Source organism: Hyperolius riggenbachi, chromosome 8, assembly GCF_040937935.1.
Source record: "Hyperolius riggenbachi isolate aHypRig1 chromosome 8, aHypRig1.pri, whole genome shotgun sequence".
NCBI lineage: Eukaryota > Metazoa > Chordata > Amphibia > Anura > Hyperoliidae > Hyperolius > Hyperolius riggenbachi.
This window is the reverse complement of record NC_090653.1, coordinates 37,219,003-37,232,319: the sequence shown is the minus strand read 5'-3', so window position 1 is coordinate 37,232,319 and position 13,317 is coordinate 37,219,003. Positions and strand designations below refer to the sequence as shown.

At 50.1% G+C, this 13,317-nt stretch overlaps 1 protein-coding gene across 4 annotated transcripts in view; it reads right to left on the bottom strand.

Moving 5' to 3' along the window:
* LOC137528727 (class I histocompatibility antigen, F10 alpha chain-like) overlaps positions 1–4,708 on the bottom strand; it is a 72,863-nt gene extending 68,155 nt beyond the window's left edge. For 2 of the 4 annotated variants that reach the window (XM_068250241.1, XM_068250244.1), the window contains exon 1: positions 3,129–3,206. In XM_068250241.1, the coding sequence (XP_068106342.1) occupies positions 3,129–3,177 (49 nt within the window). In that variant the 5' untranslated portion in view covers positions 3,178–3,206. Of the gene's footprint in view, positions 1–2,739; positions 2,800–3,128; positions 3,207–4,659 lie in introns of those variants that run through there. The other 2 variants (XM_068250243.1, XM_068250242.1) reach the window with 2 other exon arrangements.
* Positions 4,709–13,317: the final 8,609 nt, after the last annotated feature.

Sequence of the window (13,317 nt, the reverse complement as noted above, 5' to 3'; positions counted from 1 at the left end):
GGAGAGGACCCTGGCGGAGGAAGGAAGAAGTCCAGGTCCCTTCTCCCTGCTGGGCCCCCATGTGATTGTGGATTCTACCCCAGAGGTATGCCATTGGCTACAGCAAGGGTGGGCAAACTTTGTGACTCAAGAGCCACATGGGGTTCTCAAGTTTGACTGAGGGGTTGGACAAGAACAGGATAGGTGTGACCATAATAGGAAGTGGGCAGAGCTAACGGTAATGCAACAGTGTAACGCAAAGACAGTGGGCTTGAGTTTTCTCCCGAAACACAGTTAGGCAAAGCGTACCTAAAGATAGGGCTGGTGCACACTACCAGAGCTTTTTAAAGAGATTTTAAAAGCTCTTGCTAATGCAATACTATGGGGAATTTTTACAAAATCACATCGCTCCAGTGAGAACACACACATAGGATAACATTAGCAGGAGCTTTCAAAATCACAAAGCGCTCAGAAAAGCTCTTCTGGAGTGCACCAGCCAATAATTAGATAACTTTTCCCCACCCACAAACAGCAAATGGCAGCAGCAGGGATTCTTTGACACCAAACACAGGCCAAGGGACAGCAGGCAGACCCCCTCAGTCAGCAAGTAGAGAGCAGGTTACAGTGAAAAACTTAACCACTCTCAGCTATATGTTTGTCTTCCATCTATATGCGCAATAATAAAGGTGTCATATTGGTCAGTACACAGTGTGTTATACCAGAATCTTTTTCAAAAGAGAATGTTCTGGTATAATGAACCGTTCCATGTACTAACCTACACGAGTACTGTATTGTGCTTATATGTGTAAGAAAAACATATAGTTGAGCGACACAACATATTAAAACACATTTTTTTTTAATCAGAAACCTGAGTAACCAAATGGCTACCTTGAAGTGCAATGAAATATCCTCCATCACAGACCCCCTCAGACAGCAAGACACATTATGCGGCAGCTTTTTCCCCCAAAATATACATAATGCAGCAGTATTTCTCATAAAATACACATAATGTGCAGCACTTCCCCACAAAGTACACATAATTCAGCAGCGTTTGCCAGAACATACACATAATGCAAAGCATTTCCCCAAACAAACATAATGAGGCAGCGTTTCCTCAGAAAATACACATAATGCGGCAGTATTTCCTCCAAACACACATAATGTGGCAGTATTTCTTATAAAATACACATAATGCGCAGCTATTACACACAAAATACACATAATGAAGCAGCATTTTCCAGAAAATACACATAATGAGGCGGGGTTTCCCCGAAAAGACACATAATGTTCAGCGTTTTCCTGAAAAAATACAGTCAGGCAGCATTTCCCCCCTTAACCTCTTGAGGACCACAGGTTTAAACCCCTCTAGTGACCAGGCGATTTTTTACAATTCAGCACTGCACCACTTTAATGATTTATTGCTCAGTCATAAAACGTACCACCGAAATATATTTTCCCTCCTTTTCTTCCCACCAATAGAACTGTATTTTGGTGGTCTCTGTTTGCTGCTGTGTTTATTTTTGGTTTTTTTTTAATTAATAAAAATACTTTTTTGTAAAAAAAACCCTATTACTTTTATTCCCCCCTCCTAAATTGGCCCTAGACTGCGATCCATACACTACAGTACTCTCTCATAGGCATCAAACCATGAGAGGGATTAGATTGTGAGCCTCTCCTGGGGACAGTTAAAGGGAAGGTTCAGGGAGGGGGGTAAAAAAATAAAAATCTATATACACTTGCCTGGGGCTTCCTCCAGCCCGTGGCAGGCAGGAGGTGCCCTCGCCGCTGCTCCGCAGGCTCCCGGTGGTTTCCGGTGGCCGACCCGACCTGGCCAGGCCGGCTGCCAGGTCGGGCTCTTCTGCGCTCCAAGGCCTGGCACTTCTGCGTCCCACGCGGGCGCGCTGACGTCATCGGACGTCCGCCGGTCTGTACTGCGCAGGCAGTATTCCCCTTTTATCTCCCATCCCCCCATTAGTGCCCCCTAATAGCCTTGGTGGTAGTGGTGCACCTGAAAATAAAACAGTTTACTCACCTAGCAGAAGACTCCTCTTTTGGCCTATAATGTGCGTACATTTGAATACGGCGCTGGTAGACTTGGGCGCAGGATCCAGCTGTTAAATGGCTGGTCCTGCTTCTGCACAAGTCCGGGGCGTTTTAATTACTATTCCCCCTCCAGGCCGACATGGATAGTGGGGGAATGAAATAATTCGGCTTCCAGCGATTGCTGGAGGCCGAATTATTGTGTTTTTTTAAGCAACTTCGGCTCCGTCTTCTGACGGAGCCGACCTTCCTCACTGAGCGCCGCTATAGACTGATTCCCATTACAGTCTATGGCGGCGCTGGCTGCGCCCAAATCTAGCAGCGCTGAAAAGCACTGCTCCGTATAATGTTACTCCCCGATCAATTTTCAGAGCAGCAAGTTCAGCTGAAAAACTCCCACAGACAGTCAGAGCAGGGCTACGGGAAAATGGCGCCCAAAGCCCAGCACTGGAGACACAAATAGACTCAATTGCTGGGCTGCAGACACCATTTTCCCACAGCCCTGTTCTTGCCAGAAGCCACTGCCTGCAGCCAGGATCAGGTGAGCTGCGGCTGGTGAACTGGCGCGGTGTTGGTTGGATGCCACATGACAGTTCACTTCCTGGGGGGGTCGCGCACAATCAATGTGTCACCTTCTAGGGGCCCTGCCAGCTGGGGGTATACTGACACCCCCAAACACCAGCAGAATTCCCCCATAATAACCCCTCCCCCTCTACTCACCACCATACACTCCTGACACCCCCAGGATAAGCAGGATGAGGGGGACCATCTTCTCCCTCCTGGGGGATACTGAGACCCCCAAACACCAGCAGAATTCCCCCATAATAACCCCTCCCCCTGTACTCACCACTATACACTCCTGACACCGCCGGGGTAAGCGGGATGAGGGGGGGGCACCTTCTCCCTCCTGGGGGGGGGGGGGTACGGAGGCCCCAAACACCAGCAGAATCCCCCATAATAACCCCTCCCCCCTCTACTCACCACCATACACTCCTGACACCCCCAGGATAAGCAGGATGAGGGGGGGCCATCTTCTCCCTCCTGGGGGGATGCTGAGACCTCCAAACACCAGCAGAATCCCCCACAATAACCCCTCCCACTCTACTCACCACCATACACTCCTGACACCCCCAGGATAAGCAGGATGAGGGGGGCCATCTTCTCCCTCCTGGGGGGATACTGAGACCTCCAAACACCAGCAGAATCCCCCACAATAACCCCTCCCACTCTACTCACCACCATACACTCCTGACACCCCCAGGATAAGCAGGATGAGGGGGGCCATCTTCTCCCTCCTGGGGGGATACTGAGACCTCCAAACACCAGCAGAATCCCCCACAATAACCCCTCCCACTCTACTCACCACCATACACTCCTGACACCCCCAGGATAAGCAGGATGAGGGGGGCCATCTTCTCCCTCCTGGGGGGATACTGAGACCTCCAAACACCAGCAGAATCCCCCACAATAACCCCTCCCACTCTACTCACCACCATACACTCCTGACACCCCCAGGATAAGCAGGATGAGGGGGGCCATCTTCTCCCTCCTGGGGGGATACTGAGACCTCCAAACACCAGCAGAATCCCCCACAATAACCCCTCCCACTCTACTCACCACCATACACTCCTGACACCCCCAGGATAAGCAGGATGAGGGGGGCCATCTTCTCCCTCCTGGGGGGATACTGAGACCTCCAAACACCAGCAGAATCCCCCACAATAACCCCTCCCACTCTACTCACCACCATACACTCCTGACACCCCCAGGATAAGCAGGATGAGGGGGGGCCATCTTCTCCCTCCTGGGGGGATGCTGAGACCTCCAAACACCAGCAGAATCCCCCACAATAACCCCTCCCACTCTACTCACCACCATACACTCCTGACACCCCCAGGATAAGCAGGATGAGGGGGGCCATCTTCTCCCTCCTGGGGGGATACTGAGACCTCCAAACACCAGCAGAATCCCCCATAATAACCCCTCCCCCCTCTACTCACCACCATACACTCCTGACACCCCCAGGATAAGCAGGATGAGGGGGGGGGGCATCTTCTCCCTCCTGGGGGGATGCTGAGACCTCCAAACACCAGCAGAATCCCCCACAATAACCCCTCCCACTCTACTCACCACCATACACTCCTGACACCCCCAGGATAAGCAGGATGAGGGGGGCCATCTTCTCCCTCCTGGGGGGATACTGAGACCTCCAAACACCAGCAGAATCCCCCACAATAACCCCTCCCACTCTACTCACCACCATACACTCCTGACACCCCCAGGATAAGCAGGATGAGGGGGGCCATCTTCTCCCTCCTGGGGGGATACTGAGACCTCCAAACACCAGCAGAATCCCCCACAATAACCCCTCCCACTCTACTCACCACCATACACTCCTGACACCCCCAGGATAAGCAGGATGAGGGGGGGCCATCTTCTCCCTCCTGGGGGGATACTGAGACCTCCAAACACCAGCAGAATCCCCCACAATAACCCCTCCCACTCTACTCACCACCATACACTCCTGACACCCCCAGGATAAGCAGGATGAGGGGGGGCCATCTTCTCCCTCCTGGGGGGATACTGAGACCTCCAAACACCAGCAGAATACCCCACAATAACCCCTCCCCCTCTACTCACCACCATACACTCCTGACACCCCCAGGATAAGCAGGATGAGGGGGGCCATCTTCTTCCTCCTGGGGGGATACTGAGACCTCCAAACACCAGCAGAATCCCCCACAATAACCCCTCCCACTCTACTCACCACCATACACTCCTGACACCCCCAGGATAAGCAGGATGAGGGGGGCCCATCTTCTCCCTCCTGGGGGGACACTGAGACCTCCAAACACCAGCAGAATCCCCCCCCCCCCCCCCCCCATAACCACCCCTCCGCCTCTACTCACCACCATACACTCCTGACACCCCCAGGATAAGCAGGATGAGTGGGGCCAATCTTCTCCCTCCTGGGGGGATACTGAGACTCCCAAACACCAGCAGAATCCCCCATAATAACCCCTCTACTCACCACCATACACTCCTGACACCCCCAGGATAAGCAGGATGAGGGGGGCCATCTTCTCCCTCCTGGGGGGATACTGAGACCCCAAACACCAGCAGGAACTTCAGCAGCAGCAGCAGCTCAGGAAGCGTCACACAGTGAGTCAGTAACTCTGTGGTGATTGGAGGAGCACTGCCTCTGTCCAATAGGAAAATAAGTAGAGGGATGTCAGCTGTTGCCGGGCAGAGGAACTCGGGAAGATTGATGGGAAGTTCGGATCTTTTCAATGATCCGGATGATTCGAATCGGATCATTGAAAAGATCCGGATCTATGATCCGAGTCTCGGATCATTTTACAAGGGAAGCATTCCGGGGTGAAATGACTAGCAGGACAGGAGAAGGGGAGGGGGTGGACACACAGAGAAGATGGATAGAGAGCAGGGAGTGGACAGAGGAGGGAGGAGCAGAGAGCAGAAATGTTTGCTTGCACACAATACCCACATGCTGCAATCATATGCTTTACATATATTTCACCTATATGCTCATCTGTGTACTTGAATGGAAACGTCGCACAGTGAAAGAAAGCATTCCCAGAAGTGAAATGCAGCTGTTTAGAGCGAGTGCAGGAGGATCATCTTGCCCTGCAATCACAGTGCCTGCAAAGTTACTGAGCTGTGCTGAGCCAAAAGTTTCCAATGTGTTCACTGTGCATGACTAGGAACAGACAGCCTATAATCAGCAGCACATTATAGCCAGTATGTGTGCTCTCAGGGGCGTAGCAATAGGGGGTGCAGAGGTAGCGACCGCATCGGGGCCCTTGGGCCAGAGGGGCCCCGAAGGGCCCTCCCTTAACTACAGAATTAGCTCTCTATTGGTCCTATGCTCATAATAATGACTTCTGTAGATACTTTGAATAGTGGTAATCATTAACAAACTGTTCCCCATCCCCTTCTTGCACCTCTGACACTGTAGTTGCCATTGGCAGATTTTGCGCCGTATAAATTGTTATGTATAGAGTGCTTGAGGGGCCCCATTGTAAAACTTGCATCGGGGCCCACAGCTCCTTAGCTACGCCACTGTGTGCTCTACACATATCTGGCAGTGGCACCCATGTCCCCTCTCTCTCATCTACCTGTCCCTGCAAGGCTGGCTCCCCTGAGTCCCCTCCAACAGAGCGATCCATCTCTGCTCTGCTTCCAGGACCCCGCTGCCCGCTGAGAGGGGGCGTGTTGCTCCTGGCCCCGCCCCTTTTGCGATCCGAATCACTAATTTTGATGATTTGGATGATTCGACTCACAAAATAGATTCGGATCCGAATCGTTCATGATCCGGACAACACTACAGCTGAGAGACATCAGAGGGATACAAAGTAAAAGTGAAACCTGGAGATGGCTCTTATTTATATTATCATTATTGATAGTATTTCTGCAAAAAGTTCTGCTTACCTAGGGCTTCTACTGACCCCCTGCAGATGCCCTGCGCGTGACCTGGGACAAAATGATCCTCTGCGGCTCACTTAAGTTTTAGCTGACTTCAATGTCGCTGGCACTGCATGTTCACGGCCCTGGCCATGCGCATCCTCGCCCCCGCTGCCTGGAGGGTCCTGTACGAGGTTTTTTTGTATTTGCTTATAGGTGTCCTTTAACCACTTCTGTACCAGCAGTCTCTGTCCTCCAGAAACTGCTGGTACAAAAAAGTCTCGCCTCACAGACCCGTCGCTCTCTTCGTTCACGACACTCTCCCATCGTTCACTATGCTCTCCAGTCGCTGAAGCGACACACTATGACAGCAGCATGACTCCCAACTGTCCCTCTTTGGGAGCCCTGTCCCGCTTTCCTCCTCATTTGTCCCTATTTCTGGAATTTGTCCCTCTTTCTATGTAAATATATGTATTTCACTACTAAAAAATGCGTTTGACTTTAAACTTTATTCCCATGCTTTAAATTGATATATTACTAATTTTAAAATGTTAATATGAAGGAAAATAAACCAGGATAAAAAGGACCAATGTGGTCTGAATTATAAAACAACATATTTTTCTCATGAAATCTTTATGGTATTCATGACTAGGGGTGTGCTGGGGGCGTGATCAGGGGTGTGGCAGGGGCGTGGCTTAAGTGTCCCTCTTTCTCATCTCAACAAGTTGGGAGGTATGCAGCAGAGCTCCATGAGACGATCAGGAGCGGTTTTTGTTGGCTCCTGAGCCTGTGATCACTGTGAGCCAATGTGATTGGATCAATCGAACGGACCCGATTTGGCTCAGCTATTTCATCCGGAGCCCGAGGAGATAGATGGTACTGCGATGGATCCCTAAGTTAAAACCCCCCATATGTGCACACATCTGCTGACAGGTGGATTTTCGGGGGGAGGCAGCGCTGGATTAGTGCTACACAAGGATGGGGGAAGCCTCATTAAGATCCAGAGGCTTCCCCCTCCTGAGGGGGGAAGCCCCAGGGGCAATGTATTCTATTACAGATTTTCTTTAAAATACATTTTTAGCACTTGGCCATTGAAAAAGTACCAAAAAAATAGGTGACAAAGTCGTGGAAAATTATTCTGAGTATATTCTTGCTTGCTGGAAGCTTAAAGGGACCCTGAGCAGAGGCATAAATTAAAAACTGGACTTACCTGGGGCTTCCTCCAGCACCCTCTGGCATCCTATGGGTCCTTTCCATGGTCCCGCTGCCGGCTCCTGTAATCTGGCAACTTCGGATTACCGTGCATGCGCAGGATGCTTACGGTGGCCGGCATTATGAAGCACCTCTGCGCGCACAGGCTGTGCATGCATGACTTCAGCCAAAGCCGCTGGATTACTGCTAGCGGGACCACGGAAGAGGTTGCCGGGGAACCTAGCGGACTACGGGGGGGGGGTGGAGGAAGCCCCAGGTAGGCCAGATTTTCAATTTATGCCCCTGCTCAGGGTGTTTTTAAAGCTAATGGGAATCAGTTATTAAATTTTAAAAAAGTCAGATACTCACCTAAGGAGAAGGAAGGCTCGGTCCTGCACTGGCTCCTCCATTCACATCCTCCACCGAGGGGACTTCGGAAGTCTTCGGGAGCCGAGTCCTCCCGAAGACAGGCGGCGCACACGCGAGTGCGTCGTAAAGGGCGCGCGCGCGTGCGCAGTGTAGAGCAGCCCGTCTTCGGGAGCACTAGGGCTCCCGAAGCATTTCCGAAGCCTCCCTCCGGTCGGGAGACAGCGGTATTTGACTGAAACGGACGAATACTGCTACAGGGGAGCCAGGACAACAGCGGGCACCGGGAGAGGAGAGGGGACGCTCTATGGGACTCAGAGCCTCCCTCTCCTTAGGTGAGTATTTGACTTTTTTTTTTTAATACGGGTTCCCATTCACTTTAACTACCCAAAGACCGCATCAGGCCAGTGATGGGCCGAAATTTCGCATCGAAATTTGCATTTTTGCATCGTAATCGTAATGCGAAATTTCAGAGAAAATCGTAATTGATTTTGTATGCAATAGTAGTATTTCATAATTTCGTGTAATTTTTAACTTAATTTTCGTGCAATTTTGCAAAATGTTGTGCCCCACCGGAGAGAGAGTGATACAATCACACATATGACTGCCAGTGACAACACATGCTGGAGTAACTTATTTTCCCCCTTAGGGCTCGTTTCCACTGTAGCGGTGCGGAATCGCCTGGATTCCACCACTGAAGAAATCGCATGCGGCTGCGTTTCCGCATGCGGATTTACCCGCGATTTCGCATGGCAAGGAGCCAGGCGAATTTAACCATGTCACTGCCTGTGTAAAGTTCCATTGCCTTTCATGCGAAATCGCATGCAAAATCGCGGGGAAATCCGCATGACAAAGCCGCATGCGATTTCCCTATTGAATGCATTAGCGGCGATTCGCCCGCATTCCTGCCGCACGCGAAATCTGACGACCCTGTCGTGCAGATTTTTCCTGCACCGAAAAACGCCGCCGCACACGTGGAAACAGCCCCATCCCCTAACATTGAGTATGCGAATCCGCATGCAGTGCCCGCATGCGGATTCGCTATAGTGGAAACGAGCCCTTAGTGTGTGTTTCTGTTCTTTTTCATCTGCTGTGTGTGTACTGCACTGTACTGTGTGTGTATTGCATCTGCAGCGTGTGTGTAAGGCCCGGTTCACATTAGCGTTTTTTGCGGATCGGAACGTATACTGTACAAACGGAACGGATGTGAATGGATCCAATGTTAACCTATGGATGCATTCACATGCGTCCGTTGGTACGGATATGTTCCGTACGTTCCGGTCCCCGGATCCAAAAAATGCTAGAGGCCCTAATTTTCCAGACCGTTCTGCCCAGCGGAACAGATCCGGACAAAAAATGCTGCTGCATTGGGGCAATGGAAAACGGAACGTTTCTTCGCACTAGTGAAGAAACGGACCGTTCCACGGGATGGGGGAATGGGCCGACGCAAATCTAGCGATGGGAGGGTGAGGGGAGGGTGCAGCAGCCGGGAGGATGGGTGATGGGGAGTTTATACATACCTAATTTTCAGTAGTAGCCGGCGGTAGAGGCTTCCGTCTTCATGTGACTAGTCACACGGCGCGCTGTGTAGTCACAGCAGAAGAAGAGGAAGCCTCTACTACCGGCTACTACTGAAAATTAGGTATGCATTTGCTGAGTGAAAACGGATCCGATCAATCATTGATCAGATCTGTTTTCACTATGTGAACCGGGCCACAGACTGAGCCATCCGGATCCGGTGAAGCGGAGACCAGATCCGCTCACTGGATCCTTTTGGCTCAGAATACTAATATGAACCGGGACTAACTGTGTGGGTGTGTACTCTGTGTGTGTGTATTGCATCTGTGTGTGTGTATTGCATCTGCAGCGTGTGTGTGTGTAAAACTGTGTGGATGTGCACTCTATGGCCTGGTGCATACCAAAAACCGCTTGCAGATCCGCAAAATGCTAGTGGTTTTTGAAGCGTTTTTTCTTATTATTATGAAGCGTTTTGCTAGCATTTTGTGGTTTTGTGTAGCGTTTTTTACTTAAAGTTGTAATGATTTGCTCTGCTGTCTGCACAGGCAGGCAGCTTTTTGACCATTTTTTAGGTCTGAGTGCTGCAGGTCCCTGGAAAAGAGACCTGTCTTCACTCTGCAAGTTGCAGGATTGCTGTTCTGGTGAGGAATTTGCATCCACTTGTCATGCAAATTGCTTAGCTGCTTCCTTTGATGGCTGGCAGTATAAATATCATTTCCTCCCAGAATTCCCTACTGGTCATGAAGGTTTGTTCGTGCTAACTTACCTGGAGTCTCAGCCCTCTGCTTATGGTTTGCTAATATTGCTATCCTAGAGTAGTTCCTTGGGAGTGCACTTGCATTCTTTGTAGCTTAGTGAGGTCATATTATCTGTATTGCCTTGTTCTGTCTTTCTGTTGCGATTCTTCTGTCGCCAGCGGCGGCCGACAGGAAATTGCTCTGTCTGTTTGGATCGCATTCGCCCTAGCATTAGAGGCGGTGGATCTCTCTGTGTTCTATCTTGGAGGTTGACCTCGGCTGCGGTTGCTGCTGGTTACTCCTTCTGTCTGTCTTGTTGTGCGGATCGCACTCGCTCTCTTGTGGAAGAGCAGTGGATATTTTCAGTCCTGTTCCTGTGTACGGATCGCACTCGCTCTTGCGGAAGAGCAGTGGATCCTTTCTGACTTGTTCCTGTTGTCTGTCTATCTGGCGGTCTGGAGTAAACGCTTGCTGTTGCCTGAGGTAAGGCAACCGATTAGCAAGCGTTTCTGTTATTTGTTTGTTTGTGTTTTCTGTGTTCTTTTGTTAGTCACGGTTGGCGCGTTTTCTCTGTTGCGCTTTTCATGCGGAGAACCGCACCATTAACGTGTTTTGTCGCTGTTGCTCCATCTGCCAGTGGGAATTCCCCTCTACAGGTGCATTGCATCACAGCTGGGTTCTGTTATTCAGACGCTTGTGGAGGATTTCCGCAGTGTCAGAGCACAGCTTGTGCGCTGACCACGGAGATAATTCCGCAATCGTTACAAAAGTGAAGCATTTTTGGTAGCGTTTTTGTGTAGCAGATTACAGATATTGTTACAGTAAAGCTGTTACTGAACAGCTACTGTAACAAAAACGCCTGGAAAACCGCTCTGATCTGGCGTTTTATCAAGCGTTTTGCGTTTTTTCTATACTTAACATTGAAGACAGAAACGCCTCAGAAATCCAAAAAAATGCTGCAGCCCGGGAGTTTGCGTTTCAGCTAAAACCGACCCGCTCTGGTGTGCACCAGCCCATTGAAATACATTAGCCAAGAGGATTTACAGGCGGATGCGGCCAGCGGATCGCATCCAAATCCGCTCGGTGTGCACTGGGCCTGTGTGTGTGTTGCATTTGCAGCGTGTGTGTGTGTGTAACTGTGTGGGTGTGTACTCTGTGTGTGTATTGCATCTGCAGCATGTGTGTATGGCATCTGCAGCGTGTGTGTGTGTGTGTAGCTGTGTGGGTGTGTACTCTGTGTGTATGTATTGCATCTGCAGTGTGTGTGTGTGTATGTGTATGTACTGTGTTTGTGTACTGTGTGTGACTGTTTTGCATCTGCTCTGTGTGTGTTTGCTTATTGCATCTGCAGTGTGTGTATTGCATCTGCAGTGTGTGTATTGCATCTGCAGTGTATGTGTGTTTTGCATCTGCAGTGTATGTGTGTTTTGCATCTGCAGTGTTAGTGTGTGTTTTGCATCTGCAGTGTGTGTGTAAATTGCATCTGCAGTGTGTGTGTGTGTGTTTTGCATCTGCAGTATGTGTGTGTGTTTTGCATCTGCAGTATGTGTGTGTGTTTTGCATCTGCAGTATGTGTGTGTGTTTTGCATCTGCAGTGTGTGTGTGTTTTGCATCTGCAGTGTGTGTGTGTGTTTTGCATCTGCAGCGTGTGTGCTTATTGCATCTGCAGTGTGTGTATTACAGCTGCAGTGTATGTGTGTATTACAGCTGCAGTGTATGTGTGTGTTTTGCATCTGCAGTGACTGTGTGAGTGTGTGTTTTGCATCTGCAGTGTGTGTGTGTACTGCATCTGCAGTGTGTGTGTGTGTGTGTGTACTGCATCTGCAGTGTGTGTGTGTACTGCATCTGCAGTGTGTGTGTGTACTGCATCTGCAGTGTGTGTGTGTGTACTGCATCTGCAGTGTGTGTGTGTGTACTGCATCTGCAGTGTGTGTGTGTGTGTGTGTGTGTGTATGTGTATTGCATCTGCAGTGTGTGTGTGTGAGTGTGTGTTTTGCATCTGCAGTGTGTGTGTACTGCATCTGCAGTGTGTGTGTGTGTGTGTGTGTGTGTGTGTGTGTGTGTGTGTGTGTGTGTGTGTGTGTGTGTGTGTGTGTGTGTGTGTGTGTGTTTTGCATCTGCAGTGTGTGTGTACTGCATCTGCAGTGTGTGTGTGTATGCGTGTGTGTTTTGCATCTGCAATGTGTGTGTGTGTTTTGCATCTGCAATGTGTGTGTGTTGCATCTGCAGCTTTTTTTTTTTTTTTTAAACATGCTTTATGGGCTGGTGCACACCAAAACCCGCTAGCAGATCCGCAAAATGCTAGCAGATTTTTAAACGCTTTTTATTTTTCTATGGCGTTTTGCGGATTGCTGCTGCGGTTTTCAGTATAGTAGATTTCATATATTGTTACAGTAAAGCTGTTACTGAACAGCTTCTGTAACAAAAACACCTGCAAAACCGCTCTGAAGTGCCGTTTTTCAGAGCGGTTTGCGTTTTTCCTATACTTAACATTGAGGCAGAAACGCATCCGAAATCCAAAAAATGCCTCACCCAGGCATTTTTCGTTTCTGCAAAACGCCTCCCGCTCTGGTGTGCACCACCCCATTGATATACATTGACCAAGCAGATCCGCAGCCGCAAGCGGATCTGAAAACGCCCAAAAAGCCGCTCGGTGTGCACCAGCCCTAAGTGCTGGTGTGGTGGGTGGTGGGTATGGAATGGTCTTTGCAGGTTTTTTTTGGGAGGGGCACTGGAATTAAGCTTTGTGGAGGCAGTATCAGATCTGTTAAAAAGGGTGTTATACAGATTAATGTAAATTGCCATGGTTAGGACCGATAACAAGGGCACTGGCCCCCCTGCCAATTAACCTCTTGACGACCAGCTAACGCCGATTGGCGTAAACTGGTCGTCTGCGGGTTACCATGGAAACGGCCGCTCGATCGAGCGGCCTTTCCATGTCAGTTCACGGAGGGTGTCTCCGTGAACAGCCGGAGAGCCGCCGATCGCAGCTCTCCGGCAAAATGTAAACAGGCGGGGAGGAAATCCCCGCTGTTTACATCATACGGCGCTGCTGCGCAGCAGC